We start from the raw sequence: 27937 nt of genomic DNA, 5'->3' as shown, positions 1-27937 counted from the left end.
AAAGGTTTCTGATAAATAATGAAATAGTTACTAAGAATTCAAGTAGCTGAAGTAGAAGGTTGACTATGGGAGCTGAAGAGCTGCAGTGAAAGCCCTTAATGGTACAAAAAAAACCCCACAGTCTTTACAATCCCAATGCTTGCTACAAAAGTGCTAAACTTTACAGATGTGAAATCGGCTCCATCTACTGGCTGAAACGTGCTAAGAATGCTGCGCTGAGTACTGACTGGGAAATTACACTGGCTGTGCTGGTCAACCTGGGTTGTAGTGAAATGTCTGTCTCTTTAGCTGCTTCACTGTGTTTACCAACTCATCCCGAACTGTCTGTCTGTGCTTTGATGCTAAGCAGCTGCTGCACAGTGGATTTTCACAACTTATTCCCTGATGACAATGCCATGAGAGCAGTGAGAGTAACCATTATAATAATAAAGTTGCAGGCCAGAAAGCTAAACAATAAGCTGAAACTCATTATAAAGCTCTGTAAAGCTGAGGGAAGCTACATATGGTACAAAGCAAACATGAGGGTATTATGCTTTTTTTCTTTTAGACATATAGCACAGATTTCACTGTCAAAAAGGAGAACCCCATTTTATTTTTGCTGTTTTGGCAATTTAAAATATTTATCAAATTCCCTTCTTCAAGTTCAAAGTGAAATCACTAACAATGACTACTACTAATAAGAGGTAAAAATATTTCAGTGGTTCTTAAAAAAAATCATTACAAAGACAAATATCACATTTTTGTAACATGCATGTTGACATTAAATTACTTAGTGACCGCAGGTAGCTTTACAGTCAGTTATGGCAGTAAAGAGTTTAAGGTTAAAGGTTAAAGGTACTGCATATGACATTTCGAACATTAATGTAGCAGCTAACAACTATTTGCTGTGTTTGTGCTGTCCGTCGTTGTGGGAGATGGTCCGGCTTTGTATGCATGCTAGTCCCTGTGTGTGCCACTGTTAGTGACTCAGTCACCTCCATGTTGAGAGCTGTATGCAGACAATCCCTGCTCAGACTCTGAATCATAGATATGCACTGATTATCATAACAAGCTCCTTTAATGAGATAACCTAACGTTTTCCTGGAATTGATTTTTCCTCTACTTACCCATACTACTGAAAACCTGCTACTTCAAATATATAGTGTATTATATTGATACTATTTGGGTTTAAATACTGCTTAACAGCGGTTTGCTCGGATTCTTTTAGCTGCTGCATTATCTGCTGTAACAACCACAGACACAATAAAGGGAGGCAATAAGGTGTGCAATAAACCAAGTCCAATTTAAAAACTGGTACATGTTAAAATTATAAAAGTGAAGGACCTGACCTTCTGGTGTCAGGACATCAACTTTGTCCCAAATGTCAGCAAGACAGAGGAGCTGATAGTGGACTTTGGGAAGAGGGCGCACAGCTTCAAGTACCTTAGTGTCCACATCATTGAGGGCCTGACCTTGGTGCTGCATACTGACTCAGCGGTGAGAAAGGCAAGGCAGAAAATAGTTGGCAAAATCGGCGATAGAAAATGCTATTTCATTCGCTTTTCCATCTGCAACTGTTATGCGGATATTATGAGTTTGTTCATCAAGATAAGCTAATTCTCCGGTCAGGTGCCTCTGCTGTTGTTCTGTCAACAGTCCCGTGTGCATGTAAGTGTGTTAAAGGTTTAGTGTGTGGGATTTATTGGTATCTCGTCATGAGGTTGCAGGAGAGAAACTTGACTGCAGATTGCAACCAATTAAACCTTTGCCTCTGTGCCAAATGTGTCGGAGAACTATGATCACTGATGCAAAAACGTCATTGGCCTTATCTAGGGCTAGAGTTTAGTGTGGCCATTCTTGGCTACTGTAGAGTAACATGGCGGACTCCATGGTCGAAGATCCGGCAGGTATGTAGATATAAGCGGCTCATTCTAAGGTAATGGAAGCACAGTTGTTTTTTCAGGCAATTATAAACCAATAAAAACATAGTAATTAATATATAAAAAAGTAAAAACTTTTTTCCACTATTTTCAATTTTTTTTTTTTTACATTTCCACTCAGGTTTTTGAATGCGCAAATTAAAATTGTGCATTAAAAAAGGTGTTAACGGAAACCCACCTACTGTTTCACCTTAGATGCTTAAGGAAATAGCTGGAATTTCTACCCCTGAACCACTGCAGGAGTTTCAGGTGTGGAAACAGCACCAAACAGGACCGCAAAGTCCTGCGAAGAATGACTGGTTTGGCTCAACATACACGAGGCGCTGCTCTCCTCTGCCTAAAGGATGTTTACACCAGGCGCTGTAAAAATAAGGCCGGGAGAATTATCCTAACAGCCTGATGACGGCCTTTTCTCCCTGTTTCTCCCACAGTCATACACATACATTTATTACTATTTCTTTTTAAACTTTTTTTTTTTACTTTTTAACTTATTTGATTACATGTGACAAATTAAATTGATAAAAAGAGAAAGGTCCAAAACTGAGTAAAATGTGAATAAAAGTTAGGAGTTGATAGAGCGAGATCTGACCGCCTCGTCCTCCTCATCCTCATTCTGCTCTTCCTCTGCCTGGTTGAGCGGCTCTCTGTCGGAGTCTCTCTCAGCCTGCCCCGACCTCTTGGTTGTCTTGTTCAGGGTCCCGCCCTGCACAGAAACAGGTGTTAACTAAACACACTGCAGGCTGTGCTAAAGTCAGCTGTATATAGACACATAAAGAACGCATATAAAACGGTATCAAAGCGGCGTGTGAGGTGTCTGACCTGTCTGTGGTCGACAACGTTGAGCAGCACTGAGGTGATGATGCAGCTGATGGTGTTGGCCAACATGAAGATCATCATCCTCTGCCAACGCCATAACGGGATTTTAGTCTCACTGGCCACGGAAAGGAGGAAAACAGAGATGGTAAGCAAAGATCAACATCCAGCATGGACTCAGATCCAGATCTGAAGTATTTCCTACCTAGACTTGGTGCCCAAAATCTGCCCGACGACCAGATTAGACACCCCAATCCCAATCATCTGTACGGAGGTGGCCAGACCCATGGCTGTTCCCAGAGTCGCCTGAGGCACCACGAGGGGAATAGATGGCCACATGCTTGCCTGGATAAAAAACATAGAAAGAAAAAAATAAATAAACAAACAAGGCTTAAAAATTATAATAATTGTGTAAGTATACATCTATGATAATTATAAATATGTTTTGTCCCTAGTTTTTTTTTCCCCCATCAACATTTTCTCTAGCTGTTTAAAAACTAATTTTCTAAATCTAATGATTTCTTCTAATTTGTGTAACATTTATCACCAAGTTGTTCATTGCCCATGTTTTTAAAAGAGATCACATAATTTTGCTCAGGGTTCAAATGTTCAAATGTTTAAATAATGACCATGTCTGTGCTGTTTTCAGATGCCTTTAAAAATTATTTTAAAGGCATCTGAAAACAGCACAAATTATGATACAAAACTCATTCTTTTCACAATTGACACACTGGCACAAAGTTTTGGAACTGAAAAAGAATAAGACGATTCAATCGCTCATAAAATACGGGTCAACATAATGCAACAACAATGTAGCTACTAGTAGAGTCCTTGATCATTTCTTTAGGAATAACTCCAATAAGAAATGATCTGTCTGAGAGAAAGTAGGTGTACATTAAAATGTTAAAATAATTAATTTGACTTTAACTCACAGCAGCAAAGGAGTAGGTGACTCCCAGCCATATGGTGGAGACAAGAGGAGGGACGAAGGTGAAGGCCAGGAGTCCAAACACAGGCAGCGTGAGGACAGCACAGGCCACTGCAAAAATGCCCCGCAGACCCACATAATCCTGAAACAACAGAGAATGTTAAAACCAACTCACCGATTTATTTTATAATGCTTCATATGAGGGTTAGGTTACAGATACTCACGATGAGAATGCCCACGCTGGCTGAGAGAACCAGCGAGCTGTCATAAACCGCCCCGGCGATGTAGGCCGCCTCCTTCTGACTGTAGTCGCTGTATTTATCCTGAATGAATTTACTGTATGGGAAAAGAACAGCAGTATTTTAAAACTTAATTATTATTTTAAGTGTTGGAGTGTTTTTTTTTTTAATCACATTTTCTGATTAGATGTTTTCAGTTCATTTATTTTTCATTTCAAAACAGTTGTGAAGTCCATACTGAAGAGGTAAAGCGATTCTTATGGGATTGTCTTGATTAGGAATCCAATGACAGCGAAAAACTGCACGGGACTAGAATAAAGCGGGTTTGTCTGTAAAGGTAAGACTCATGGGTACCAATGAAACCCATTTTCATTCAGATATATTGAGGTCAGTGGTCAAGGAACTCCTGTGAAAGACCATCCTGTTCTTTCATCGCCAAAATTTAGCCTAACTTTGGAGTTTTATACGTCGCCCTTCCTGAGCATAACACGGTTGACATCACTGGATTTCTTTGGTTCCTTAGTTTCAAAAGATACCAGAATCATCGCTCTAACTTTAAAACTCAGCTTGGTACAGTCTCTCAAAGACTGGAATACCTGCCAGCAATTAACGTGATTTAAAAAGTTATGTATGAATCTTTGTGATAAACGCTTTCATGCTAGGTTCAAATCAATAGATTGGTTTCATAGAATATATACAATCTAAAGAGATTCTTCACCAAACGTCTGTCACTAAAGGTCCTAAAGTAACACTACACCGGCCTTAAAAACCCATTTCAAACCTGAGAAACATGCGTACCTGGCATCTGCGATGAACGGGAAGATGCCGTTGTAGAAGAACATGATGGTGAGAACCAGCAGCCAGTATCTTAGCGACAGGAGCTTTACATCCTGAATCCTCTGCACATACAAAAACACAAAATAATGTAGTCGTTAATGAACATTTTAACCATAGACCTATGGAGACAGACGTGCTCCAACCAGGAAGAGAATCAAAATAATTGCAGAAAATCAAAATGGCGACAAAGGAGACATAAACAACTACAAAGAGAGGAAAACAGCTGCAAAGAGCCACAAAGAGACTCACAGTGAGAATGAAAAGGAGGGAAAATAACCACAAACAGACACAATATAACTGCAAAAAGATGCAAAATGACGACAAAAAGGAGTGCCACAGACAAAAAGTAACTGCACAAAGACTAAAACATTTGCAGAGTGAACTCAAAGCAACTAAAAAGAGAAACAAAATGAATGGAAAGAGACACACAATGGCCACAAAAAGACAAAACTACAACAATAACAAAATCTGTGTATCTTGTTCCTATGTAGGAGAGATGGTGGCCCATTTAGCAAGTCTGTGCCCAGAGGCCCATTGTCTCATAATCCATCTATGAATAAACTAACTAACAGAGGTGAACATAGCCAATTGGTTTGTGGACTACTGGTTTAAAGGCTCCAGTTTGGCATTTTGGCTGTTGCCATCTCGTTTTTTTGGAGCCAGAAGTAATCAAACAAGGATGAGAGGTTGGAGCCATAATGCAATGCTACACCTAAGGTAGCTGAGCCCTTAAGCATACCCTCCTTTATCCTCTATTTTACACAATTTGGGACCATCTTATACAAAATGAACATCTGGATGTATTGAGGAAGACTTGAAATTAGCAATATTTACTGAGGTAATAAATCAAGTGAGAAACAGAGCAATTTTCTCACAGACTTCTTTGGAATTTGAAGTCTTTTTGAAACCAGTGGACTCGCCCCCTGCTGGTCATTAGAAAAAATGCAGGTTTAAGTCACTAATGCATTCAGTTCACTTTCTAATTGTGGAGTCTATTTTCACTTTTTTTTTTTAATACAGTCTATAATTTCAACAAAATAACTGAGGTGGGATACAACATCTGCAACATCCTTGCACTTTTTTAAATTAAGATGGAAACGGTTATCATGAGAAGATACTGTTCGTACCACTTTGCGGGACTCCTCTTGGATGGTGCCATCAAGACCCAGCTGCCTCATACCGATCTTGTCCAGAGCGCTGACTATAACAGCAGATACAAAGCCCAGCACACACAGCAGTGCACCTACAAAACAAAGCAGCATGTGAAAAAAATACTCTTATTTTTTAACATTTTCTTATTATTCAGTCGTGCCATAAACCTTGATCTTTCTATTTATTACCTACCACCCCAGAGCGTCCACTGCATGCCATATTTTTCTTCAAACTTCTGGGTGAGGAAGAAGTTCAGGACTGACCCCAGGCGTGAGAAAGCCAGGGTCAGACCGAAAGCCAAGGCCAGCTCCTTCCCTTTGAACCAGAAGGCTGTGATGCGGTTCTGAACGACTGAGGAGGACATAAATGAGAGGAGAAGTTCAGGGACATTCCTCTGATCAAAGAGTACGTATGCTACTGATGGAGTGCGGCCTTACTGGTCAGAGATCCATTGCCTGATCCGAACAGCAGTCGGCCTGTTAGCATGAGCGGCAGCAGGTAGGGAGTTCCTTTGAAGTGGGAGCCGAGTGCAAAGAGAGCCGACCCCAAAACACACAGCAGAGAAAACAGAAATACTCCAACTGCCGAGAGGAGGAATGAATCAAAATTTAGAAATTATAGGAATAAACACAATAAAAGACGATAAAAATAATATAAGAAGACGACATCACATCAGAGGGGATAAAACAAAGATAAGAAGATAAAAGAGATGGATAAGAGGTCAAGTGTTTCAAATTTTCAAATATGATGTAACGTAGACTTACAGCGGTTTCCTAATTTGTCAATCAGGAACCCAGCCATGATCACGACTACTGCATTCCTGTTGATACGAGAGAAGAGCACCAACTGCAGCTGTTTACTGATAAACCAGAAGTCAATGTGTGTGTGTGTGTGTGTGTGTGTGTGTGTGTGTGTGTGTGTGTCTACTTACGTCCAAGCATAGATGGCGTAAAGAAGATTGTACTGCTGAGGGTTCATCCCCAACCCCTCCACACAGTCCACTGTCCCATTGATCACTGTCGCATTGGGACATGTCAGGTTCTGTCAGATGAAGGGAAGCCAGTACGTTAAGAAATGACCTAACAAGCAAAAAAACTGTGGACAGACTTTGGAATTTTGACACCAAACTGCAACAATCACTTTGAGGTAATGTGGAGAAATCATCGGACACTGATGGTGATTTTAAAATGGCACGCAATGCCACTTTTTACTTACCCCTTGGAACTGATCCTGTAAAACACTGGGGATGTCGAAGCAGAAGTAGGAGCCGAAAGTCAGTAGACAGTTGAAGAAGAGCACCACAAAGCGGTAATACGCTGTGAAAATATAAATAATAAATTAAGAGTGTAACTTCACTCTATATGTTTGTCGAAAGCATGGATAGAAAGATATACCAACACCAATGACCACTTCACTATTTCACAAAAAAAAGATAAGTAAAGCATGTTTTTGAGTAGAAGAAGGACTTTAAGAAATCCTGTCAGCTGATGTTCACCTTTGGTTTTGTACAAGTCCTTTAACTCAGTGGGGAATGTCATGTTTACCTAAGTGAGAAAACAAGCTGTTTGTGTGAAAGAGCTGCAGCTTAATTTAGCTTTCTTAAGATAAGATCAGATAAACCTTTATTGATTTCCAGCAGGGAAATGTTGTTGTTGTAGCGGTACGAGCACAGAAACAAACACAGATAATTATAGGAAGTAATAGAAAACAGAGGTATATGAACTAAAAAACAATTACAATAAAGACAGAAACTATACAAGAGCATATGCAGACAAAACTGCAAGGTAAAGTAACAGTGGTGTGATTATAGTGACTGCTGCTATTTAACTAAGTACACCATACTAATGTATAATGGTACTTAGTGCTTGTCTTTATTAATGTAATAGAATATAATGCAAGAGGCAATGTAACATATTAACATAACTTGGTACATAATGATATAGTAAAATATATGAGACTTAGTTACAGTAAGCTACAGTAAGTACATTTTATCAAGTACTTAAAGGAATATTTCATTCACGATAGTTAGAATTATATATTTGAGAAAATAAGTTACAGAATATATAATATTTTGTCATTTTTACCACTTTTTAGGTACTTTCCTTGTTTGCTTTTTACTTTATTTTTTCCCCTTGTTTTCAGGTAATTATTTGTACCTTTTTTAATAATTTGTTACAAATGTTTATGTCATTTCTTGTTAGGTTGCTCATTTCCTTCTCCAAAACTGAGCTACCAAACATTAAGTGCAAGTATACAGAAATGAACAGCCTGAATGGATAAATGACTTTAGATCAACATGTTTGTGGCAATTAAGACCTCAGAAAGTCTAATTTAAGACTATTTAATGACTTTAAAGGCGTAATATTTATAAAATTGGACCGTTTTAGACTTTTTAAGGACCTGCAGACACACTTAACAGACAATGTAGAGGAACAGTTGAGTGTCTCGAGGATACTAGACACCGGAGATAAGGATGTGTGTGTGTTGAGTTATAATCCGAGGTTCACACATGCTGTACAGTCCGACAGCAGCCGGTACACCTGAGAGAGATCATCCGGTGTGTGAACGAGCTTCCCATCTGCCACAGCTCTTCACTGAGAGGCTGACGGGAGTTATTTAGGATGACCCTGATTTTGCCTTTTCCTTTCCCACTGACTCCAGACTGTCCACTTCCAGAAAAAAAATAAATAGAAATGTAAGATTCATTCATATTGCAAACTGTTATTGCTAACCTCAAGGTTTTGGCAACTTCCCATTTGGTCACATGCGTTCTCCTAACGACACTTAAAGCAAATTGCTGAGCTGGTCTTTCAGTGGCCCAGTTTTTCGGGGAAGTGTATGGAGGGTTACAAGACAAAGGACTGTTCGTGTGGCTGTGCTAAATTTTAGAAAATAAAACTATTGTCAGACGTACCTTTCTCTGCCGGCTGAGCCATTGTGAGGAAAAAAAAGACAACGCCACTTAAAGAAAACTTCACATTCTTCAGTGTTGTTTACATGGACAGCCTAGCTAGCAGGTCCAAGGCTACAACTGTGCGCAGATCGCAGCTTTTTAAACCATATGGATCGATCTGTACTTCCGTTAAAGGACGCAGCAGAGTGTTTGGAAATCTGCGCGCGCAGCGATACTGCAGCTATGTTTTTTTTTTTTCCCCCCTCGGAAACTTTATTGAGAAACATTTTCAGCGCTTGATAGTACACTGGCTATCTTGATTATTTTTAGTCTATGCATATTGCAATATTTTCTGTGTTAAACATTCAGAAAAAAAGAATAATATAAAAAATCGATTTTGTTATTTTTGTCAATAATGTAATGTAAGAAACGGAAATAATGGGCTATTTTTTGTGTAATTTTAAAGAGAAAAAAACAAGACAGGAAGGAAAATAAAAAAGCAAACCTTGCTAGATTGCTCTTTCAATATGTGGACGATTCTGTGATTTTTCCCAAAAAATCATACAGAGTACAATAAGATATATCACTCATTTGTTAATAGAAAAAAATACATTATAACATCTTTAACAACATATGCCTATTTAAATTATGTTTGTAAAATCATTAAGAATTTATTCTAAACCTTTTTTTTTTTTTTTTTTACTTAAATTAGCCTAAAATTCGGGTTCAGATGTACAGACTGCAATTGACATCAATGTAAAGCAAAGCAAGAAATTACAATATTGAGTATTTTAAAAAAGTATTGTATCAATTTAGATCAATGTGGGTGCACCATTAACATTCTTGATGTTTGTCAAATCCCTTGATAACACTTAGGCCTAATTAAAGTTTCTGCCTTCTAATGAAACAATGAGACAAAAAGAATCAACCAAAAGCATCAAATGGATTTTTGTAGCCCACTACTGTGATCTGACTCTGATACAACAAAATAATTATACCTACCCAATATCTAGGCCTACATATTCACATTTTCATATTTTAAGGTCTAATAGCATTATCTAAGTTAGAGTACTGTGTTTCTAATATACTGTCAAGTGTAATGACATAGATAGCAGTGGGTAACAGAAGCATCTTTAATTTTTGGATTTTATCTTTTTTTTAAGTAAAGGTACTATCCCATCTCACCCATCCAGTCAGTGTTGTATCAGTGTCTCTGTTTTGAAATTTAATCCAATAAAAACAATACATATGTCGGCCATAGTCAGCAGCTGCGTCTCTCTCTGCCTTCTGCTGCCTCTAATAAAAGACATCTAATCTCCTCTTTGGTCAGGTTTATTCTGACTCTGAGAAGTTGTAGATGTTTCTAGGACGGTAAAACGCGAATATAAGTAGCGCATTCCTCACCGTTTGTCCCTCAGCGGACACCATCGACATGATATAAACACTGCTGTTTCATGACTGGCAAGTGTTACAAAAAACGATGCGTTCAATGAATTGGGGAGGTTTTTGAATATGACTTAAACATATGAAATGTCTGTGCTGCGTAGAGCTAAAACTTGGGAAATATCTGACTCTGAGGAAAGCGACGCTGAGACACAATCTGATTTAAACAGCGGCGACAACAGTCGCACAGCGACAGTCAGCACAGACTCAGCAGACAGTCAGAGTTGTAACAAACTCCACTTGTCACCCATAAAACCTGAAGCCGGTCAAACTTCTGCCCTGTCTCCTCCGCGGCCAGCTGGACGAGGCACACCGAGCCCCGCAAGAAAACGGCGCACCAAGGAGGAGATAGAGGCGGACAGGCAGGCAGCCAGGGAGAGGAGGGAGGCGAGAGACAGGCAGAGAGCAGCCAGAGCCCAGGAGAAGGAGGAGAGGAAACAGGAGCAGCAGAGGAGGAGAGAGGCTGCGGAGAACCTGAAGAGTCTCCGGCCGGAGAACTGCCTCAGGTGTCTGACTGTCTGCATAGATCCAGGTACACTATGCTGCCTTCAATGGCTGTCGGAAAATGTTCAACCTAACACTAAACTCACAATGGAGAATTTTGTGAGAAAAGGGTTGGGTTTTTTTAAAAATTATTTTTAATTTATGCTCCAAAATACACAGTGCAGTACCATAAACAAAAATGGATATTGATCGAAATAATATATGTTATGATAAAAAAGAAGAATTATAAAAAATGCTAATATTTTGCCTTTTTTGTTATTTGTATGTTTTTATTTTATTTTCAAAGTTGTTGACAACTGTACAAGTAGAGGAAGTACAAAAAAACCTGCTGGAAGTTGGATAGTTTATTGTATATTAAATGTTTTAGGGAAAATGTGCTCTATTATTAGAGTTTCTCTTGTTATTTTTGTATCCCAATGAATTAAAGTGCATTTTGTTACACTAATAAAGCAGGGTTTCAACAATTGTGTTTTAATGCGCAGCAACTGAGTAATAAATAATAAATAAATAAAAACTTTGGAGAATAGTGTTGTCACAATACTGGAACTTTTAACTTTGATACAATAACTTGAAAAATATTGATATTCACCATTGTCCAGTATTAAAGGATTCTTTACAGTCATCGCAGCCATGCAAAATGTGAAAAGATTGAAATTAAGTACTCAGGTCCCTGTGATCATTGAATAATTATACTACACTGGGTTATCAAATGATTACTTAAATAAATAGATAAAGTGAGCAGTGTATTATGTATACAATAAAATTCTAAAATGTTAAAATCAAAAAAAAGTTACTGTTAAATTAGCAGCAATTCGTGCTCAAAACAACAAGGAAAATTAACATTGAGGGCAATGTACTATTTCTTAATAAACGATGAACATAACAAGGCTATAGTATGAAAACAACTTTTCTTTTTGTAGTAAACATTAACAATAAGAAAGGTAAGAAAACTGTGTATCAATACTGCAGAAAATTAATATTGAAATACTTTTACATATTCAGTCAATATGTATTAATAAATATATATTTTTAACAAAACTATTAGGCAAGGGCAATTTGTATATACAACCTACAGTTTACAATGTCTCAGCCAACAAGGACCACGAAAAGGCATCATCTGACCAGGTTATCACTTCCACAAAGAGGAGCGTAGGCTGAAATGCTGCATATGATTATGTTTGTTCATCCCTAAGTTTTTGTGCTTTTCTCCAGCTCTTCTACAACAGGATGGCTCGGACGTCTTGCTGGACACCCTGACTACCTTTGATTGGAGGTTTAGCATCGAGAGCCAGCAGCTCCCACACAGCATCACATGGACCAGAGATCCGCCTCAGGTAGGCACCTCAGGCCTCCATAACATAGTAAACCTTTGAATAATTGTGATATGTTAGCTGCATAACATTTATTAATTTGCTGTACTCACATGTTTCTACCTTTTCTACCTTCTCCAGTGGGATCATGACTGTTTTGTCTTTAGCAGGGAGAAGATGGCAAGGGCTCGGTGGTGGAGGAGGAGCAAGTGCTTCTGGTGCTGGGTCTGACAGACTTCATGGACTTGGTGGTCTCTGTGAAGAAAGTAAGAAGCATTTGATGTTCTAATAAATTAATTTTGATGGAAGCCTAAATGATAGCTCTACTTCATGTTATATTGTTGCCACAGCAGATGCTCGACTGCGACGACGAGGAGACAGGGGTGGAGTCTTTCGTCAGTCCAATTTTGGAGTTCCTTAACCGGGGTGCCAGGAAAGTGGTAACGGTTTTAGTAACGGACTCTCAGCCAGATTACAGGTGAGTGTGTGCGTCTGTGAGCATGGCCTCTGATAGACAGTTACTGTATTATTTACTAACTCTGTGTTGGCTCTCATGTACATTCTGACCTGAGTTATTGGTTTACTAACCAACAGGACCAATGCTAGTGGCATGCAAGTACTAGATGAGACACTACAATCTAAACTTGGGATGGAGAACGTGGAAATTGAGGAGGTCAGTTTACTTTGAATCTCAGGATTTATCAATTTTATATATTCTTTTTGTAGATATTTTGCCACTCAGCTGCATGTTTTCAGAGGGTTGGTGGGTAAGAGATGGCTAACACTGTATATCGTAAAACTTCAAATATAAGCCGAGTCTGAATTACTTGCCCAGTCCCTTTTACTAACCCGGTGTGGGGACACTTTTTGACAAATAACCATCTTTCTCAATTAAAAGCCTTGCCTGATTGCCATGCAATTAATTTTTATAGAAGCTCTTTGGATGTATAAAACCATGTTGTTGGCTGACCACTGAAACTAATGTCAGTTAGCTGCTTAGATCATGCAGACAAATATAAATGTTTAAATTTTGTCGATATGGATATGCTAAACACAAGGTTTGCTTGGTAAGACTCTATCGTTCAATCATACAGTTAATTTTACTGAAACATTGAGCACCAGAGGAGACAGTAATACCGGCACAGTAAACAAGAGAGACGCAAAAAAAAGTTTTAACTAAATAATTCGATTGTTTTTACCATCTTTGCTGAGCAACAGTTTTGTGTGAAAGAAATAAAAGCCTGTCCCAAATGCATGCCTACTGAGTTCAGTGGTTTAGGCAAATAATAGCCCGGGCTATTAATTGAAGTTTTACGATACACTTAACATATTCCTGCACACTTTATGGTATATGAGCTTTAAATTTTGACTTTTCAAGCTTGAGTACAGAAAATGATGAGTTTTGTGGAATTGTCTCCATTTCTCTCCAGGTTCTTGTGTACCTTCAGCTCAGTAAGAATATCTCGCTTGTCTTCCTGGATGGCTGGCAGGAGGTCACGAACCATGTGTGTGCCGTCACCAAGGCCTTATCAAAACGCCCTTTTAAGTACGCAGCCACTCTGGTCTTGACACATGAAAAGACATAAAGTACCATCAAACATTACCTGCCCATTTCTCCCTGAAGTTAATATAGTTATTTACTAACCAAAAAGCACTTACAGAAGTGTGGTGGTACTGAATATGATCACATTACATCTTGAACTGCTTTAGACCATAGGAATAACATAAGAATTTTGAAAACAGAAGTAGTACCCCTTCAATACCTGACTAATCCTACCTCACTTGTAAGATGTCCTTCCATGTCCTTCCAGACTGCTGACGGAGCGAGCAGAGCTGCCTTTCTGCGTGGACGGTTCATGGGCCAGCGGGGTTCGGGTAGAGCGGGACGGCTCTGGGCTGATCCAGGTCTGGAGCAGGCAGATCCAACAGCTGAACAGAGTCAGTCCTGCTGTGGCCTCCGCTGTGACCGCTGCCTACCCGTCTCCTCAGCTACTGTTGCAGGTACACCTGAGTGTGCTTCAGTTCCACCATTTGCATGGTTGTGGCATTTTGGATAAACTTGTGAACTACTTTGCCTTTTAGAGTGGAATAATTATGTTTTCAGGTTGTCCGTCCATCCCATTCTAGAGACAGTGATATTTTCAGAATACCTTGAACAAATTCCTTAAAATTTGACACAAATATTTGGTTGGACTAAAGAACAAACTGATTACATTTTTGTGGTCATGGCCAAAGGTCAAGGTCACTGTAACCTCGTCTGAGGGATTGTCTTGAAATTTGGCACAAACTTTCACTTGGACTCAACAATGAACTTATTAGAGTTTTTTGGTCAAAAGTCACCGTAATATCACATTTTTCTCATTCCCATGAACTCGATATACCAACAACACTTTGGATGATTTTCTTTAAATTTTGCACAAACATCCACTTAAATTCAATGTGATATTTTGGTAGTTAAAGGTCAAGGTCACTGTGACTTTTCCTTCATCTGATTCTCGTAACCGTAATATCTCAACAAGGCTTAAAGGGAATATCGTAATCAAATTTGGCACAAAAACTTTTTCATTAAGTATAAAAACCAATCAATTTCCCTTGTTTTTTAGGCGTACCAGAGTTTGGGGTCAGAGGAGGACAGAAAGGGGCTGCTGTCTGGTCTCCTGGTGAAAAGTGGAGGTAAAGAGAGACGCATAGGACCGGAGATATCAGCCAGAGTTTACCGCTGCTTCACAGTCCAAAACCCACAGCTGGTCTTGGACTGATCTGTCCCCTTGAGAACGAAATGGATGGACGTCAGCAAGGACGAATTTGGTTTCTAATGACACTTCCTCACCACTTTGCTGCTGATGTGTTAATGTTGATGTTAACAAGCTAAAAATATGCCCTAGATATCATGTTCACCCTCCAGCAAAGCATTATTTAAACTTATTTGAACCTTAACCGATTGGAGGAATATATCAAGTAAAATAAGAAATTAATGTGACTGATGATGTCTTATTTTGGTACAGTATGTTTGATTTTTTTTTTTTTGCTCATGTGTGAAATATAAAATAAAATGACTACTACTACTATGAAATAAGCTGCAACAGAACTTCTCATTTTTGTTTTATTTTAGAGAATTTCCTCAGTAAGAAAGTTCATAAATAGAAAAACATTTTTTCTTGTAAAGCAAGAACACAACCACCGTTGATATCCACCCAAATGCTGATTACAAAACACATTTACAAAAAGTTATTTCCAAAGTATCAAAAAAGCAACTCCTTTGCCCCTGGAGTCTATTCCTGAGAATAACATTTTTTGTAGCTGTTTCTGTCAGTCTAATCTGGCAAACATTAAGCCTTACAGAGAGAGTGACTAGCTTAATATTATTATTAAAGCTACAGTAGGTAACTTTGTCATGTTCCTCTGGCTCCTCCTAGTGCTCCTAATGGCATTTGCAAGAATCCTCTGTGCCTGACTAAAAGCAACCAGTTAGAACCGAGACGTCTCTAATGCACGGAAAAGACAAGTAAATCCAACTTACCTCCAGGACCAACTCTTGTCGACTGCATTTCTTTCTTTCTTGTCTTTCTGCTTACTTGTCTTTGGTGTGTACGTTGTGCCTGAGATTGACACCGCGTTAGAGACTCCTCCTGGCACTGACTGTTTTTTTCTGTTCAAGCACAGTGGTTTGGTGCAAATGTAATTAGGAGCACTACGAGGAGACAGAGCAACATGATTTTTTCCACAGATCACTCGTCTCATGCATTACTGTCAGGATATAGTGACAGGTTGGCAAATATGTGTTATTTTTGTAAAAGTTACCTACGGTGGCTTTAACCCATGACAGAAGTTGGCAAAATGTGAATGTGACCTAGATGTCACTCTAAAATCTCATCTTAACCCTTTGAAACCTGGAGCGACATCACTTTTCTTGTGCTGCTCTCAGATGCCTGTCACAAGTATTTCATCTTTGAACCCTGAGTAAATTAGTGGTTCTTTCAAATGCATGGGATAAAGGGAAAGAGGAAGTTGGACTGAAATGTTGCACAAATTGCAAGAAATTCTATAATTATCATAATTACATATTTTGATTAAGTTACAAAATGATTACAAACTTTAAGCACATTTCCAGGTTGTTTCCTTGTTTTTTTCCCCATGTTTTCTTTTTTTTTTTTCCTACTTACTTTCTTATTTTCTTTACTAATTTTCAGTTACTTTTCAAATTTTTTTTTTTCAAATTTTAGGATAATTTCTTCTTTCGTTGCCTCTCCTTTCTCCTTGCCATTTTTCCAAAATAAATAAAGCCAATCATCTCAGGTTTCAAAGGGTTAATAAAATGTCTGACTCCCCTCTCCCCATTCACTGATAAAGTTGACACAATTTTGCTAAATAAAACAGATGCAACAATCCACTCAAAATGTAGATTAAGAAATATTGGCTAAAAGATGAGACTGCTCTTATCTCCATGATTTCCAACAGGAGACGTCAATGGCAATGGTAGAACAGCTGTGTGCCAAACACTTACAAATACGTTTATGACTACTTGTCATGTCCAGCGGCATCTTTTGCATTGGTAATCCTCCGGTTCAGAGCAGCAGCTGTCGTAATCGCTGCTGGGAGGAGTTGGAGGGCAGTGGCAAGTGCAGGGTTGCGTTTGAGGTGACATCTGGCAGGTGCACTGGTGCGGGACTGTATCGATGAGCGGGCTGGTGCGGGGGCTGGGGGAGGCGCAGGCACTCAGGGTGGAGACTGGGCTCGGGATGGGGCTGGGGCTGGATGGCAGGCTCATGTCCTCGTGGAAATCCTCAGGCAAGTCCTCATGCTGCTCTGAGGCTTCGGGGCTGCTGCTGAGGGTGAAGACCCAGCCTAGCTGTGTGTGGAGGAGGGTGCGCAGGCCCGGGGGCAGCTCCATTGTGTTAAGTACGTCGGGGCAGCCGGGTAACATTTGGCGGAGCCGGGCACAGCAAAGATACTGCAGGGAGGTGGGTGTGTAGCAAGCACGGATCACCTTCATACTGCTTTTAGCTGCTGTGGAGCACACCATGGGGTAGAACTTCTTGTTCTGCAGTCTTGTGGCAGCAACACCTGTTGCAGCAGGAGAGGATGAATACACTTGAGGATTAAGAGCGAACTAAAATACAGTTTTTTTGTATTTTATGTAGCTTAGAGGACCTGCATGAATTACAGAGAAACTTACCTATGCAGTGCCGGTTCTTGTAGAAGGTCAGGGTGCCATGCCAGGTGTCCAGGTGCACTCCGATGATGGAGCCCTGGCCAAACCGAGAGGAGAACTTCACTTTGTCCCCTTTGTGCTGCAAGAGACCTTTTAACAGATAGATTTAACAGAATAAATTCCCTTAGGGTACTCTTGAGATATCCCGTTCACAAAAAAGCGACAGACGTACAACCTGAAAATATAATGCCTCCAGCCACAGCTATCGCCAGTGTGGAGGCATAAAAACAATGGGTTGGAGATTAGGGTTGAATCACAACTAAATAATACCTAGACATCTGAAATATGGCAAGAGGTCCCAACAAGACACTGCTTTAAAATACTTCAGTGAAGGACAAGCACCTCAAAATTAAGCACAGTACTTGGATAATTGTTCTTTTCATCACACGTAGAACAGATGACTGATAATTCACGGTATATGTTGTTCCCTGTGTCCTCTAACCTGTGTAGGAGAGCCCCCAACTGTCTTCGTCGTGGCCCAGCAGGCTGCCAAAGCTGTACTTAAACTTTTCCAGGTTCACCTCTGACGTCCCGATTCCCACCATCTACACCGACAAAACAGTAAAACCCAGGATCAAAACAGGTACATTGGCTGTAGTTCCTCACTAGTGACAATTTGCAATGATTCTTAACATCCAAAAAAAAGATTTAGGCACATTTTCAGCCCACTGCTACCCACCATATCGGTTCCATAGACTGGAGAGGTCATCTTGACTTCCCAGAAGTGCTGGCCGTCTGCGAGCTCCTTGTTGCCCCGGATGGCAGCGGTGCCGCAGCTGTAGTCTGAGTGAAAGCTCACCTTCCTGTTGTCGCAGCTGAGGAAGGCTCCGGAAGATTTGAAATGCTCGTCCCACTCCCAGTCAAAGCCTGGGAACACGAACACATAAATGTCTGTAGTAGCTGGATAGCTGTGATTTAACTGGAATATCTGAACAACTGTTGGATGGATTAAAATAGCTAGTTATATGCTCACATTAAAATGCTTTCATAATAATGTAAAATCCTGTATTAGTCTGCCCAGCTTCAACGCTGTAACTGTGCCAGTTTACTCTGTGCCCTGCTGTGTTCACATGCTGCATTACTGCATTCATCAGCCTTTGCTCACCCTCATCCTCCTCCCCACAGAGGCAGTCGCTGCTGACGCCGAAGCCCGGGCTGAGCTCTTCCTGTCGCTCACACTGGCAGAAAGACTCCCCTGTCACCGGCGCTGTGCTGGGCAAGACCACCACCTCAGATACGGTTTGAGAACTCTCCAGGTAATCCACCTCAGACTCCACATTGCTAATCTGGTTGACACAAAGAGTACAAACAGCATCTTGTGAGTTTGTAGATGTGGCCATGGTCCGGGGATGTTGGATGGTAGCAGGGAAAGGTATAACAGATCCAATGGAGAGAGCTTAAGGATTTTATTCAAAAACTCCACTAGTAGCCCTGCTGCCTTTTTGTAAAGAGTAACGTTTTGGTAGCAGCGAGAAAACCTTAAAGAGTCTGGACTGAAAAAAGTCTTGCGATCTGGCACTCGACAATCCAAAGAGTCAAATGAGAGCCATGTTTCAAAGACTCAAGGAAATAGCCTTTTCACGGTTCCTATTGGTTACAGAGGTCATGTGTGCTAGAAAGTAAAATTAGACCCCTTCCAAAAATACTAAGCCTCCATTCCTTGCCTTTGGAGACCTGACCATGTCTTACACACGGACATTTCAGACAGGGGACAGTCCCAGTGGAAAAATACTGGCACTCAGGTAGAATTATACATGGTCGAAGCATGACTGTTCTGACAGTGGCACCCAAAAAATCTTTTCTATAGGTGGACAGATGGGGCCAGTGCAAATCTTGGGGTGACACACCAAAACCAAAAGCCATCACTAAATTTCAGGCATTCTATTATGCTGTTTAAGTATATAGGTAGGCTTGGGCGGTATCACAGTATTACTATATGCCAGAGTATTTAAAAATACCAAAGATATGTTTTCTAATACCATCATAAAAACAGACACCCCCTCTTTCTAATAACACCTTAAAACTTCAACAAATTTGCTGGATGTCTCATTATCCAGTCATACCAAAAATACATTTGATATGTTTTTCCATTTAAATTTTTTCTGATCCACACTTAGCTCCACAACCCCCCGTGTCTCACCTGTGTTGTCGTCTGGCCCTCCCATTCCTCCCTGTCAGACATCTGGATCACTGCCATGGCATCTGTCTCTTGTCGTTGTTCGCTCCAGGCCAAATGCCGAGCACGGCCGTTCCGGCCTCGTCTCAGCATGGCAGCTCTGCAGACAGCAGACCCAACACCTTTATGACCAGCTGGCATTTGTACAGTAGGTCCATGTTCTACTTTTTATGTATGTCACGTCAGATCAGTGTCAAACTCTTGGTTCACAGCTTATTTCTTTGTTGAGGTCATGTTATTTTTCATACATACATGTCCGTTTAGAAAGAGGAATTAAGGAGGGGCAACCTGCCTGAGGAAATAAGGCTTGCAGAATTAGAGACTTCTTTTTTAAAAGCACTTCTTAAAACCCATTTTTATAGACTTGCTTTTATATGATGTTGTCGTTTTATTTCTTATTGATCTAAATTCATTTATTTTACCTATTTTATTGTTTTTTTATTTCTATTTATTTTTCCTTTTATTGTGGTCTTATTGCTTTTGTTGTTTTTTGTCTGTTTGTTTGCATTATTTTAAATTGAAATTTTTAAGTCTGCATCTTGCATTATTTGTCTTCTATTTTAATTTTATCTTATCTCTGCACTAGTTTTGTCTCGCTTGTGTTCAGTAGAACTCTTTGGCTTTCTGTTGGAGTATTGCCTTCTATGTATCCCATTTCTGCTTTTGCTTTGTTTGTCAAAGTACTTTGTAAAGTTTTGTTTTTAAAAGTGCTATATAAATAAAAAATTATGAATTATTATTATCAATATTATCATTACTAAATATTTCAGATTGAAGAGGGCTTTCTGAAATTGACAGCTAACAGATTAAGCTTCAAAATGAGATCTCAAACAAAAACAAAATTAAATCCTAAACCGATTAAGACTCTGAAGACGGTAGCTTCTGTGGTCTGACTGACAAATCATAGGATGGATTTTTTTTTTTTTTTTTTTGTCTTGTATTTCCAACTCATTGTAATGAAAATAGCTGAGCTTTTTGGGCTTCTCAGTATGTGTTTTTCCAATGCCTCACAAACCTGGTTGAACAACCAAAATAAGGTCAGTTAGAATGCTGAAGAGTAAATAGGAGCTTCAGGCTTTTCTCGGCTCAAGGGTATTCACGAACCTTTACCCTCCTTTCAGTGTGAAGCTGCAAAATATTCTTGTGAGGATGTCCAGTCACATACAGACTTGCCTCTTTGTGCGCTCGCTCTCCTATTTCTATCCGTCCCCATATGCTGCAGTTGCAGAAGGAAGTGTTTCCATGCACTTGTTTAACCTTTAACCCAACCCTCTGCTTTTCCACTGTGGCAGCATGTCTGCTCGCTAGCTTCCTCTGCAGATAAGGTCACCTGACCCAGTGACCACAATGTGTACCAGTCATTAACATCACAGATAGTTTTATATCTTTGTTTTTACACCCCTGCTAATATTGACCGTTCCCACATAAGTATGTGACAGTTTAATTCACTGCATATGAAAGTTTGGCATGGGAGGCTCTTCAAATCATTTTTTAAGCAGCGGGGAGTGAGTTATGTTTTTGAGTTTGGCTTAATGAAGGCCTTTCAGCATTCTGCCTGTATCTAATAACACAAGCACAATTCTTAGCTGTACATTTTTGGTAAACTTCAATCTTTATGGTTCCAGATTTATTGACTAAAAACAAAACTGATGAATATCTTTACTTAAAAAAAAACATAATCCATGTTAAATTGTTTAACCACTTTCACAGCCAGTAATCAATCATTACAATCAATTTCCTCAACTGCAGTATTTTGTTTGTCTGTAATGTATCCCTGTTCACAATTAATCAAGCTCAGACTGAATCACTTGTAGTAACAAACTTCTTGTTGTATCACAAAGCATTCACACAATCACACATAATAGATTTGTTTTATATCAATATAACATATGGTTGACGACCTCAACAAGAGTCTTTATTTACAAAAACGCTCTACCTGAACCTGATAGCAAGTCTCGGTTAATGCCACACTGAACACAGCAGCTGGTGGCTGCTTTGCAAGCAGGTGCAGGAGATAACTGCCAACAATTTTAGATTAGTTAGTCTACCGCTAGTCTCACTTTAATTGGGCTTTACCCTACATACTGTGAAGGCATCATCTGGACAGCCCAGTAAAGATGAGAAACTACAGTGCCCTTCTCAGCTAATGTTCTGACTGATATGATATATATGCAGCCAGAAATGGACTGTGACAGTGACCTAAATTACTTGTAAGTCTCAGATATTCAAATACGGAAACTCACACCACTGTCCATGTCCTGTCCAGGCTTTCTATTCAAATACAGCCAAAGCACATTCTGTCCTTTCTTAGCAATCCACTTCAGAAAGTCTGTTTACTATACAAGCCAGTGTAGTAACACTACCTAAAATTCTCACTGCAAGTCTAATACCATCAGCTTGAATGTTTTAAAGTCTCAGTACATACTGAATGTATATTCAGTAATGCTGTATCTTTATCTTAAAACTCAGTCGACCACAACTGCAGCATGAATATCTCAATTTTTAGCAGCAGTTTATGCTCTTACCTTACTGTAGTCTTTCTATACGCTGTTTTGCAGTGGCTCATTTGAATGCCAGTGTGTCCTCTATATCCCACAGAGTGACAGGTGCAGTTTGCACTCTGTCCCACTTCACAGCAGGCTAGAGGTAAAACATTACTTCTCCACGCCCTCACCGTGTGCTCATTTGATAAGTCTCGTGTGGGAGGAGGGGTTTATGTTAATGTATTACCTTTACCTTACTGCGTAACTACATACAGTATGTGATAATACAAGTGCCATTTGTGCAAACGTGTGGTATGCTGACTTGATAAAAAATTAAGGGGAATAATTAAAAGTAAAGGGAAGAATGACGGAAAAGCAAATCTCCACGGGTCAGTTTACTTTTTTGGTCTTTGAACTTTTTTCCTTCAGTCTTTACTCTTCACTTCTCTCACTAACTTTTTTTTACACCCATGCGTGGCACTTTTTTAAACCCAAGACCAGACCAGACCAGAAAAAACAACTGTTTCTCAACTATGTTTTTTTTGTGGTAATTTATTTATTTTATTTGATAAGAGAAAAAAAAGTAATGGCATCTCGGTTCTGTTGTATAATCCATTCTGACCCACAACAACAACAAAAAAAAAAAAACAACTAAAAATGGCTTGTTTTTAATTTTCATATTTTGGATTTTGAAATGAAAATCATATAACTATTTTATTTTGTCATTTCTGTTTCTGACAATGAAAATTCAAAGACCAAAAGGTACACTGACCTCCAGGCAAAAGCAATTTATAAGCAAATATTATCAGACATCCATCTCAAACAGTGTATAGCTACTGCTGCTGTTTTTTAAAATTAATTTTCTTTGAAGCAAAGCTCTATAAAAAGTTAATTATCTGAACATAAAATCCAGATGTTCGGAAAATTAGGCAAACAAGTTAATTCAATATGTGTAAATTACATAAATACTTATGTCCGGAGCCAGCTATTTGCCTTAAGTAATAATAATAATAATATAATAATAATAATAATAATAATAATAATAATAATAATAATAATAATGATAATAAATGTATTTGATGGCCTCTTTCACAGAAATAAAATTCCCAAAGTGCTTCACAAAATGAAATAATACAGCAAACAAACAAAAATAAAAACATGCAATCAATAAAAACAACAACAAAAAACAACAACAACCAGACAAGTTACAGACTACTGAGGACCCACAAGGAAACACACAGTGGAACAAGCACTAAACAAATTGGGTGGAACAAAGGCAGTTTTGAAACAATTTGTTGTAATCTCAATTAAGATTAAAAATCATCTAAAACACCAAAAGAAGCAGAAAGAGAATCTCATTGTGCCATACATTTTGAGCGTTTGTGGTGTGATTGAATGGACCGTGGTACGCATTGGCAGCCTATTGGTGGCTGTGACATAAAGGCGGGACTTACGGGACTTATGCACTGTGTGATTGGCTAGGTGGCGCATGATACGGAAATAGTTGAGCTTGTGATCTGCGATTTACAATAGATCCATGGTGCTGTGTTGTGTGCATGTAACAAAGCCAAAATATGGAACAAAATAACGGTAAGTTACCTGTCAACAAAGTCCAAGAGGAGTTATGTCCTTGTTTTAGCTCGTAAATCTGTACTTTAACCATACGGTCGTTCTTGGCAGTTGTCAGTTGTAAAAAAGCTGCTGCGTGTTTTATAAGAGATACCCATTTACAACTTAGCTAGCAGGCTAGCTGAAGCTAATTAGAAATCAGGTGGAGATTCAAATATTTAGCTATTTCATTGCTAAAATGTTTAACAACGGAGCTGAACATTTTATAACCTCGGAACAGTTATTGTTTGTATTAAATATATCAGTTACACAGTTAGTAGTTGTAGTTACAAGTTATGTGAACTTGTGAACTCGGCTGATGAAACATGCATCCTTTGCTAACTGCGACTTTTTCTCTTTGTGACACTTTTTTGGGTCGCTTAGACAGTTCAAATTACCTTCTCTCGTGACAGTTACTCGCATTTAGAAACTCTAGAAATAACCTCCACGTGCGTGCTGCGCTCATGCCAACTCACCCATTTTTTTTCTCCTTTGCATGTTAGACGGGAGCTTGGCCCAGGTCAGGCCATGTTGTGTTGGTGCTGTCCGGAAAGGAGGTGTGGGCAAGAGCACCATCACCACAGAATTAGCACTAGGCCTCTCAGGCATGCTGGGAAAAAAGTGAGCTTCAGCACCTGGTGAAAATGTGTGCAGCAGAAATCAGGGTGTCAGTATAAGCTGGCATGTGGATGACCTGTAAAAACACACAGAGGAGCTGTCTACACGTGGTTGTGACGCATGTCCAAATACATAACTTTAAATATCATGTAATAAATAGTCCCATGTTGCACAGCTGTGGAAGCAACAAAGAGATTAATATTTATATATATAACAGCCACTGGATTTATAACATTGAAAATATTTTATTTTATGTTTTGTATGTTTTTTTTTTTTTTTTGTTGTTGTCCTAAATTTAACTATTTGAAAATAAAAAAATTTTTTTTTGATTTGCAATTTCAAAGTCTTATTGATTTTTTTTAATGATCAAAAATGCTGTGCCAAAAAATTAAGTTTTCAGAGCAATTAAGGTTGCTCGAATTTGATTGGTTATATTCAGATCTAGAAATTCCAGTTGACAAATTTGACTAGTCAAAACATTCAGGCTTGATTGCCTAAGCTGCCCTAGATTGATGTTGCCAATTCGGAATTTTTCAGCTTGAATTTTCAAATCTGAATTTGACCATAAACCTTTAAAAAAAAAAATCTGAAACTTACATTTTTGTATCTGAATTTGTGAATATTGATTAAAATACAACAAATAATTTAATTCTGATTGGAAATCAAGAAACGGTTTCCAAAATAAGACATTTCAAGGCTTTTTGGTGTAAATTTCAATACCTTAGTGGCTGTAAAACTTAAAATACTCCTGTTGCGTATTTGCTTCCACAAACCATTTAGCACTTTCACACTTTTACATTTAGCATCACTCTGACCACCAATATTTATCAGTTATTTTTCTTTCTGTGCACAATTTCTGAGTATTGATCATAGAAATGTCAAGAGATGAGCTGCACAAGTAAACTGACCGTTTAATAAAAGTCTGTGTTCCTCAGGTAGGCATCCTGGACGTTGACCTGTGTGGCCCCAGTATCCCCCGCATGCTGAATGTGAATCAGACGGATGTGCACCAGTGTGACTCAGGATGGGTGCCCGTCTACACTGACGCCCAAAAGAGCCTCGCCCTCATGTCCATCGGCTTCCTGCTGGAGGACCCAGATGAAGCAGTGGTGTGGAGGGGGCCCAAGAAAACAGGTAAGCTATTCTCCACAACTTCTGAGTACAGCACCGATTTTAAGATTCTTTACTCGAATTCTACACCAATCTGCGTGCTGCGTGTTGTGCATTCGAGCATGAACTCACATTTTTCTGCCCAACATCTGTTCCGTCTGTGACTGTCCTGTCCAACAGCAATGATTGGCCAGTTTGTGTCGGATGTAGCATGGGGAGAGCTGGACGTGCTGCTTGTGGACACTCCACCGGGGACGTCCGACGAGCATTTAGCGGTGCTGGAGAACCTTAAAAAACACAGAGTGGATGGAGCCATTTTGGTCACCACACCTCAGGTACCTATTAGTCTGAAGAGACCTCACTGCTCACGATAAGAGGAAGAAGAGTAACTTACACCGACCAAAAACCGTTATAAGACGCATGACATGAAGTGACAGTGTTTCTGGACTTGTGTTGGCTGCAGGCCGTATCCACGGGGGATGTGAGGAGAGAGATCACCTTCTGTAAGAAGACAGGTGTACGGATTCTGGGCGTCATCGAGAACATGAGTGGCTTTGTCTGTCCACACTGCTCCGTATGTAAACTTTGATACAGTTCACATGAGAAACAGCGACACTTTCAATTGAAACTACATTTACAGTGATGTGCATCCAAGTATGACAGAGTACGAAGGATTTACAGTTCATCTTACATTTAATTACGATACTGCCTATTTTAAAAATGCATTAAATAGAGTTGCAGCAATTCATTTATGAGCTGTAACCTGTTAAGTTAATTGCCAACTTATTTATTAACTAATTAATCCAGTTGTCATTTTTACGACAAAAAGTCCAAATGCTCTGATTCCAACTTATTTTATTGATTTATTTATTTTTTGTTTTGTTTTTTAACTCCTGTTTGACTGTAAACTGAATATCTTTGGGTAGTGGACCAACAACACATTTGGGAATGTCAACATGCGTTTTGGAAAACACTGATAGAAATTTTTCACCATTTTGTATTTTTCAGTTAACCAAGAAAATAATCAAAGCATCAAAAACAATGAAAATACTAGTTTGTTGCAGTCTTAGTATGCAATTAGATCTCCACCAAAATCCATACATGATTTTGTTTTTCTTCAAATTTCAAAATATATTTTTAAACAAATATTCTGTCTGTTTCAGGAGTGCAGCAATATATTCTCAAAAGGTGGCGGCGAAGATTTAGCCAAGCTGACCGGATCAACATTCCTAGGTGAGATCAATGGGACCGAATTGCACGTAATGTTCGCTTCCAGCCACAAGGTGTCACAACACTCTGAGTGCACATCACTCCTCACCAACCACTCATGATTTAGGAGGCATTTTGCGACACTGCCATGCTGCTAAAATGGTCGGTCCAGATGTCAACGCAGCAGCAGGTTTAAAACACTTCAGTGAGGGCATGGTACATGCTTATCAATAATTCTTAGCAAATTAATTGATCATTTAATGGTTTCCCTTTGCGGCTATCCGCTTTGCGTGCAAATCAATCACTTGAGTAATGATGCAGCTAATCGAGCTCACCCTGTGGCAGTGACAGGCCAGCTGTAGCTGACAGTGCAGCACAGCTTTAGCTATGCAAGTATTTGATAAGTTATTGCCACTGGATTCTCACTATTGATTATCATTTATTAGTACATGATTTGGGAGAAAATAAGAATTTCTCTGCAGTGCTGTGAAACTACGGTGATGCTACTAATTGGTCCAGGTAATCAACATTATCTTTTCTGTTTTAGGTTCTGTGCCCTTGGATCCTGCGCTCAGCAGCAGTATAGAGGAGGGCAAAGATTTCATGCAGTCATTCCCCGACAGCGCCACCTTCAGTTCCATCAGCAGCATCTGTCAGACTCTGCTCAACAGCCTCCAAACAGCTTGAGCCATGAATGTTTTTGCTTAAGTCTGCATTGTGTTCACACATGAAGAAATATTAGTAATTATGCAGATGTAATTTTTTTTTTATGTTGCATTGTTCTGTACAGATAAACACAATATAAATGTATTTACTGATCTTGTTTTATATCTTATTAAAAATAACTGTCTGCAAACAGTGCAAGAGGCTGTGTGTGCCATAATCTTTCAGTGCTGCAGCTGACTTCTGGAGGCATCAACCATGGTGTGAAGATTACCAGCTCTCGTCGCAGTTTTACAGGAAGCGGAATATACTGTAAAACGGCAACTCAGCTAATCTGCAGCAAATTTAGGGCCATCATTTTGTCAAAAATGCCAAGTCATGCTGCCTGTGTAACACTCACAATGTGCCACAGTAAAATATACAGCACTGCGTTTGGAAGCCAGTCAAAATCTAAGATGGAATCTTCTTTAATTCGATTGTGACAGACATGTCGACACATCAGGATAACTTCAATATCAGTGGTAATACAGGATTGTAGATTGGCGCCTTAGTAAAATGCATCAGCAGCAGTTCCATTTTCAGAAAACAAACTCCAGATCAAATTAGACCAGTCCAGCGCAAAAGTAGGCCAAACTTTGAACACTAATCTCACTGGATTCCTGCTGCATGCTACAAACGATACCAACGAGCGTGTCATTTAAACTTGATTTGTTGTTTTTTTAGAGGATTCTTTATGATCTGGATTAAATCTTCTGAAACTAGCCTGCTCTTCAGCTTCATATCCAACAGCAACAAAACACGGAAACCCATGCAGGATCTT

General features: G+C 39.3%; 4 protein-coding genes across 8 annotated transcripts; 2 read left to right on the top strand and 2 right to left on the bottom strand.

Moving 5' to 3' along the window:
* Positions 1–561: 561 nt before the first annotated feature.
* Positions 562–8943, bottom strand: mfsd1l (major facilitator superfamily domain containing 1-like). The gene is made up of 13 exons (XM_042508404.1): positions 8803–8943; positions 7104–7204; positions 6820–6929; positions 6653–6708; positions 6326–6469; positions 6081–6239; positions 5864–5979; positions 4698–4798; positions 3885–3996; positions 3665–3802; positions 2938–3077; positions 2739–2850; positions 562–2622 (listed from the first exon to the last, which is right to left on the bottom strand). The coding sequence occupies exons 1-13, from the start codon at positions 8822–8824 to the stop codon at positions 2482–2484; spliced, it is 1452 nt and encodes a 483-aa protein (XP_042364338.1). The 5' UTR covers positions 8825–8943; the 3' UTR covers positions 562–2481.
* A 1272-nt stretch (positions 8944–10215) lies between these two features.
* LOC121959193 (probable crossover junction endonuclease EME2) lies at positions 10216–15027 on the top strand. 4 transcript variants are annotated; one of them, XM_042508412.1, is made up of 8 exons: positions 10216–10756; positions 11941–12062; positions 12209–12304; positions 12392–12516; positions 12633–12711; positions 13469–13584; positions 13850–14039; positions 14642–15027. In XM_042508412.1, exons 1-8 carry the CDS (start codon positions 10312–10314, stop codon positions 14795–14797), a joined length of 1329 nt encoding a protein of 442 aa, XP_042364346.1. In that variant the 5' UTR covers positions 10216–10311; the 3' UTR covers positions 14798–15027. The 4 variants fall into 4 exon arrangements, with proteins under 4 accessions (XP_042364346.1, XP_042364345.1, XP_042364344.1 ...); XM_042508411.1 differs by having other exon boundaries at positions 12389–12516; XM_042508410.1 differs by having other exon boundaries at positions 12206–12304.
* A 1280-nt stretch (positions 15028–16307) lies between these two features.
* spsb3b (splA/ryanodine receptor domain and SOCS box containing 3b) lies at positions 16308–24062 on the bottom strand. Of its 2 annotated transcripts, none has more exons than XM_042508590.1 (7): positions 23994–24062; positions 19391–19526; positions 18356–18536; positions 17930–18117; positions 17693–17795; positions 17215–17340; positions 16308–17102 (listed from the first exon to the last, which is right to left on the bottom strand). In XM_042508590.1, the coding sequence occupies exons 2-7, from the start codon at positions 19517–19519 to the stop codon at positions 16564–16566; spliced, it is 1266 nt and encodes a 421-aa protein (XP_042364524.1). In that variant the 5' UTR covers positions 19520–19526; positions 23994–24062; the 3' UTR covers positions 16308–16563. The 2 variants fall into 2 exon arrangements, with proteins under 2 accessions (XP_042364524.1, XP_042364523.1); XM_042508589.1 differs by lacking the exon at positions 23994–24062 and adding an exon at positions 21952–22030.
* Positions 23200–27750, top strand: nubp2 (nucleotide binding protein 2 (MinD homolog, E. coli)). The gene is given in 8 exon segments (XM_042508591.1): positions 23200–23499; positions 24021–24115; positions 24118–24138; positions 25071–25269; positions 25426–25580; positions 25709–25819; positions 26409–26478; positions 27002–27750. Coding segments are annotated over 8 exon segments (807 nt in total). The 5' UTR covers positions 23200–23483; the 3' UTR covers positions 27142–27750.
* The last annotated feature ends 187 nt before the right edge of the window (positions 27751–27937 follow it).

This window comes from Plectropomus leopardus, chromosome 19 (genome assembly GCF_008729295.1).
Source record: "Plectropomus leopardus isolate mb chromosome 19, YSFRI_Pleo_2.0, whole genome shotgun sequence".
Taxonomy (NCBI): Eukaryota; Metazoa; Chordata; class Actinopteri; order Perciformes; family Serranidae; genus Plectropomus; species Plectropomus leopardus.
The sequence above is the reverse complement of the archived record's forward strand: the minus strand, read 5'-3'. Positions and strand labels throughout refer to the sequence as shown.

Coding starts and splice junctions, on each gene's coding strand:
- mfsd1l (XM_042508404.1), bottom strand. CDS start 8,824: ATGGCTCAGCCGGCAGAGAAAG. Junction 7,205..8,802: donor GGCTCAGCCGGCAGAGAAAG/GTACGTCTGACA, acceptor ATATTTTCACAG/CGTATTACCGCTTTGTGGTG. Junction 6,930..7,103: donor TACAGGATCAGTTCCAAGGG/GTAAGTAAAAAG, acceptor TTCATCTGACAG/AACCTGACATGTCCCAATGC.
- LOC121959193 (XM_042508409.1), top strand. CDS start 10,312: ATGTCTGTGCTGCGTAGAGCTAAAACTTGGGAAATATCTGACTCTGAG. Junction 12,305..12,388: donor TGGTGGTCTCTGTGAAGAAA/GTAAGAAGCATT, acceptor TTGTTGCCACAG/CAGATGCTCGACTGCGACGA. Junction 13,585..13,849: donor TTATCAAAACGCCCTTTTAA/GTACGCAGCCAC, acceptor ATGTCCTTCCAG/ACTGCTGACGGAGCGAGCAG.
- spsb3b (XM_042508589.1), bottom strand. CDS start 21,992: ATGAGCCACTGCAAAACAGCGTATAGAAAGACTACAGTAAG. Junction 18,537..19,390: donor AGGGCCAGACGACAACACAG/GTGAGACACGGG, acceptor TGTGTCAACCAG/ATTAGCAATGTGGAGTCTGA. Junction 17,103..17,214: donor CAAGAACCGGCACTGCATAG/GTAAGTTTCTCT, acceptor CTGCTGCAACAG/GTGTTGCTGCCACAAGACTG.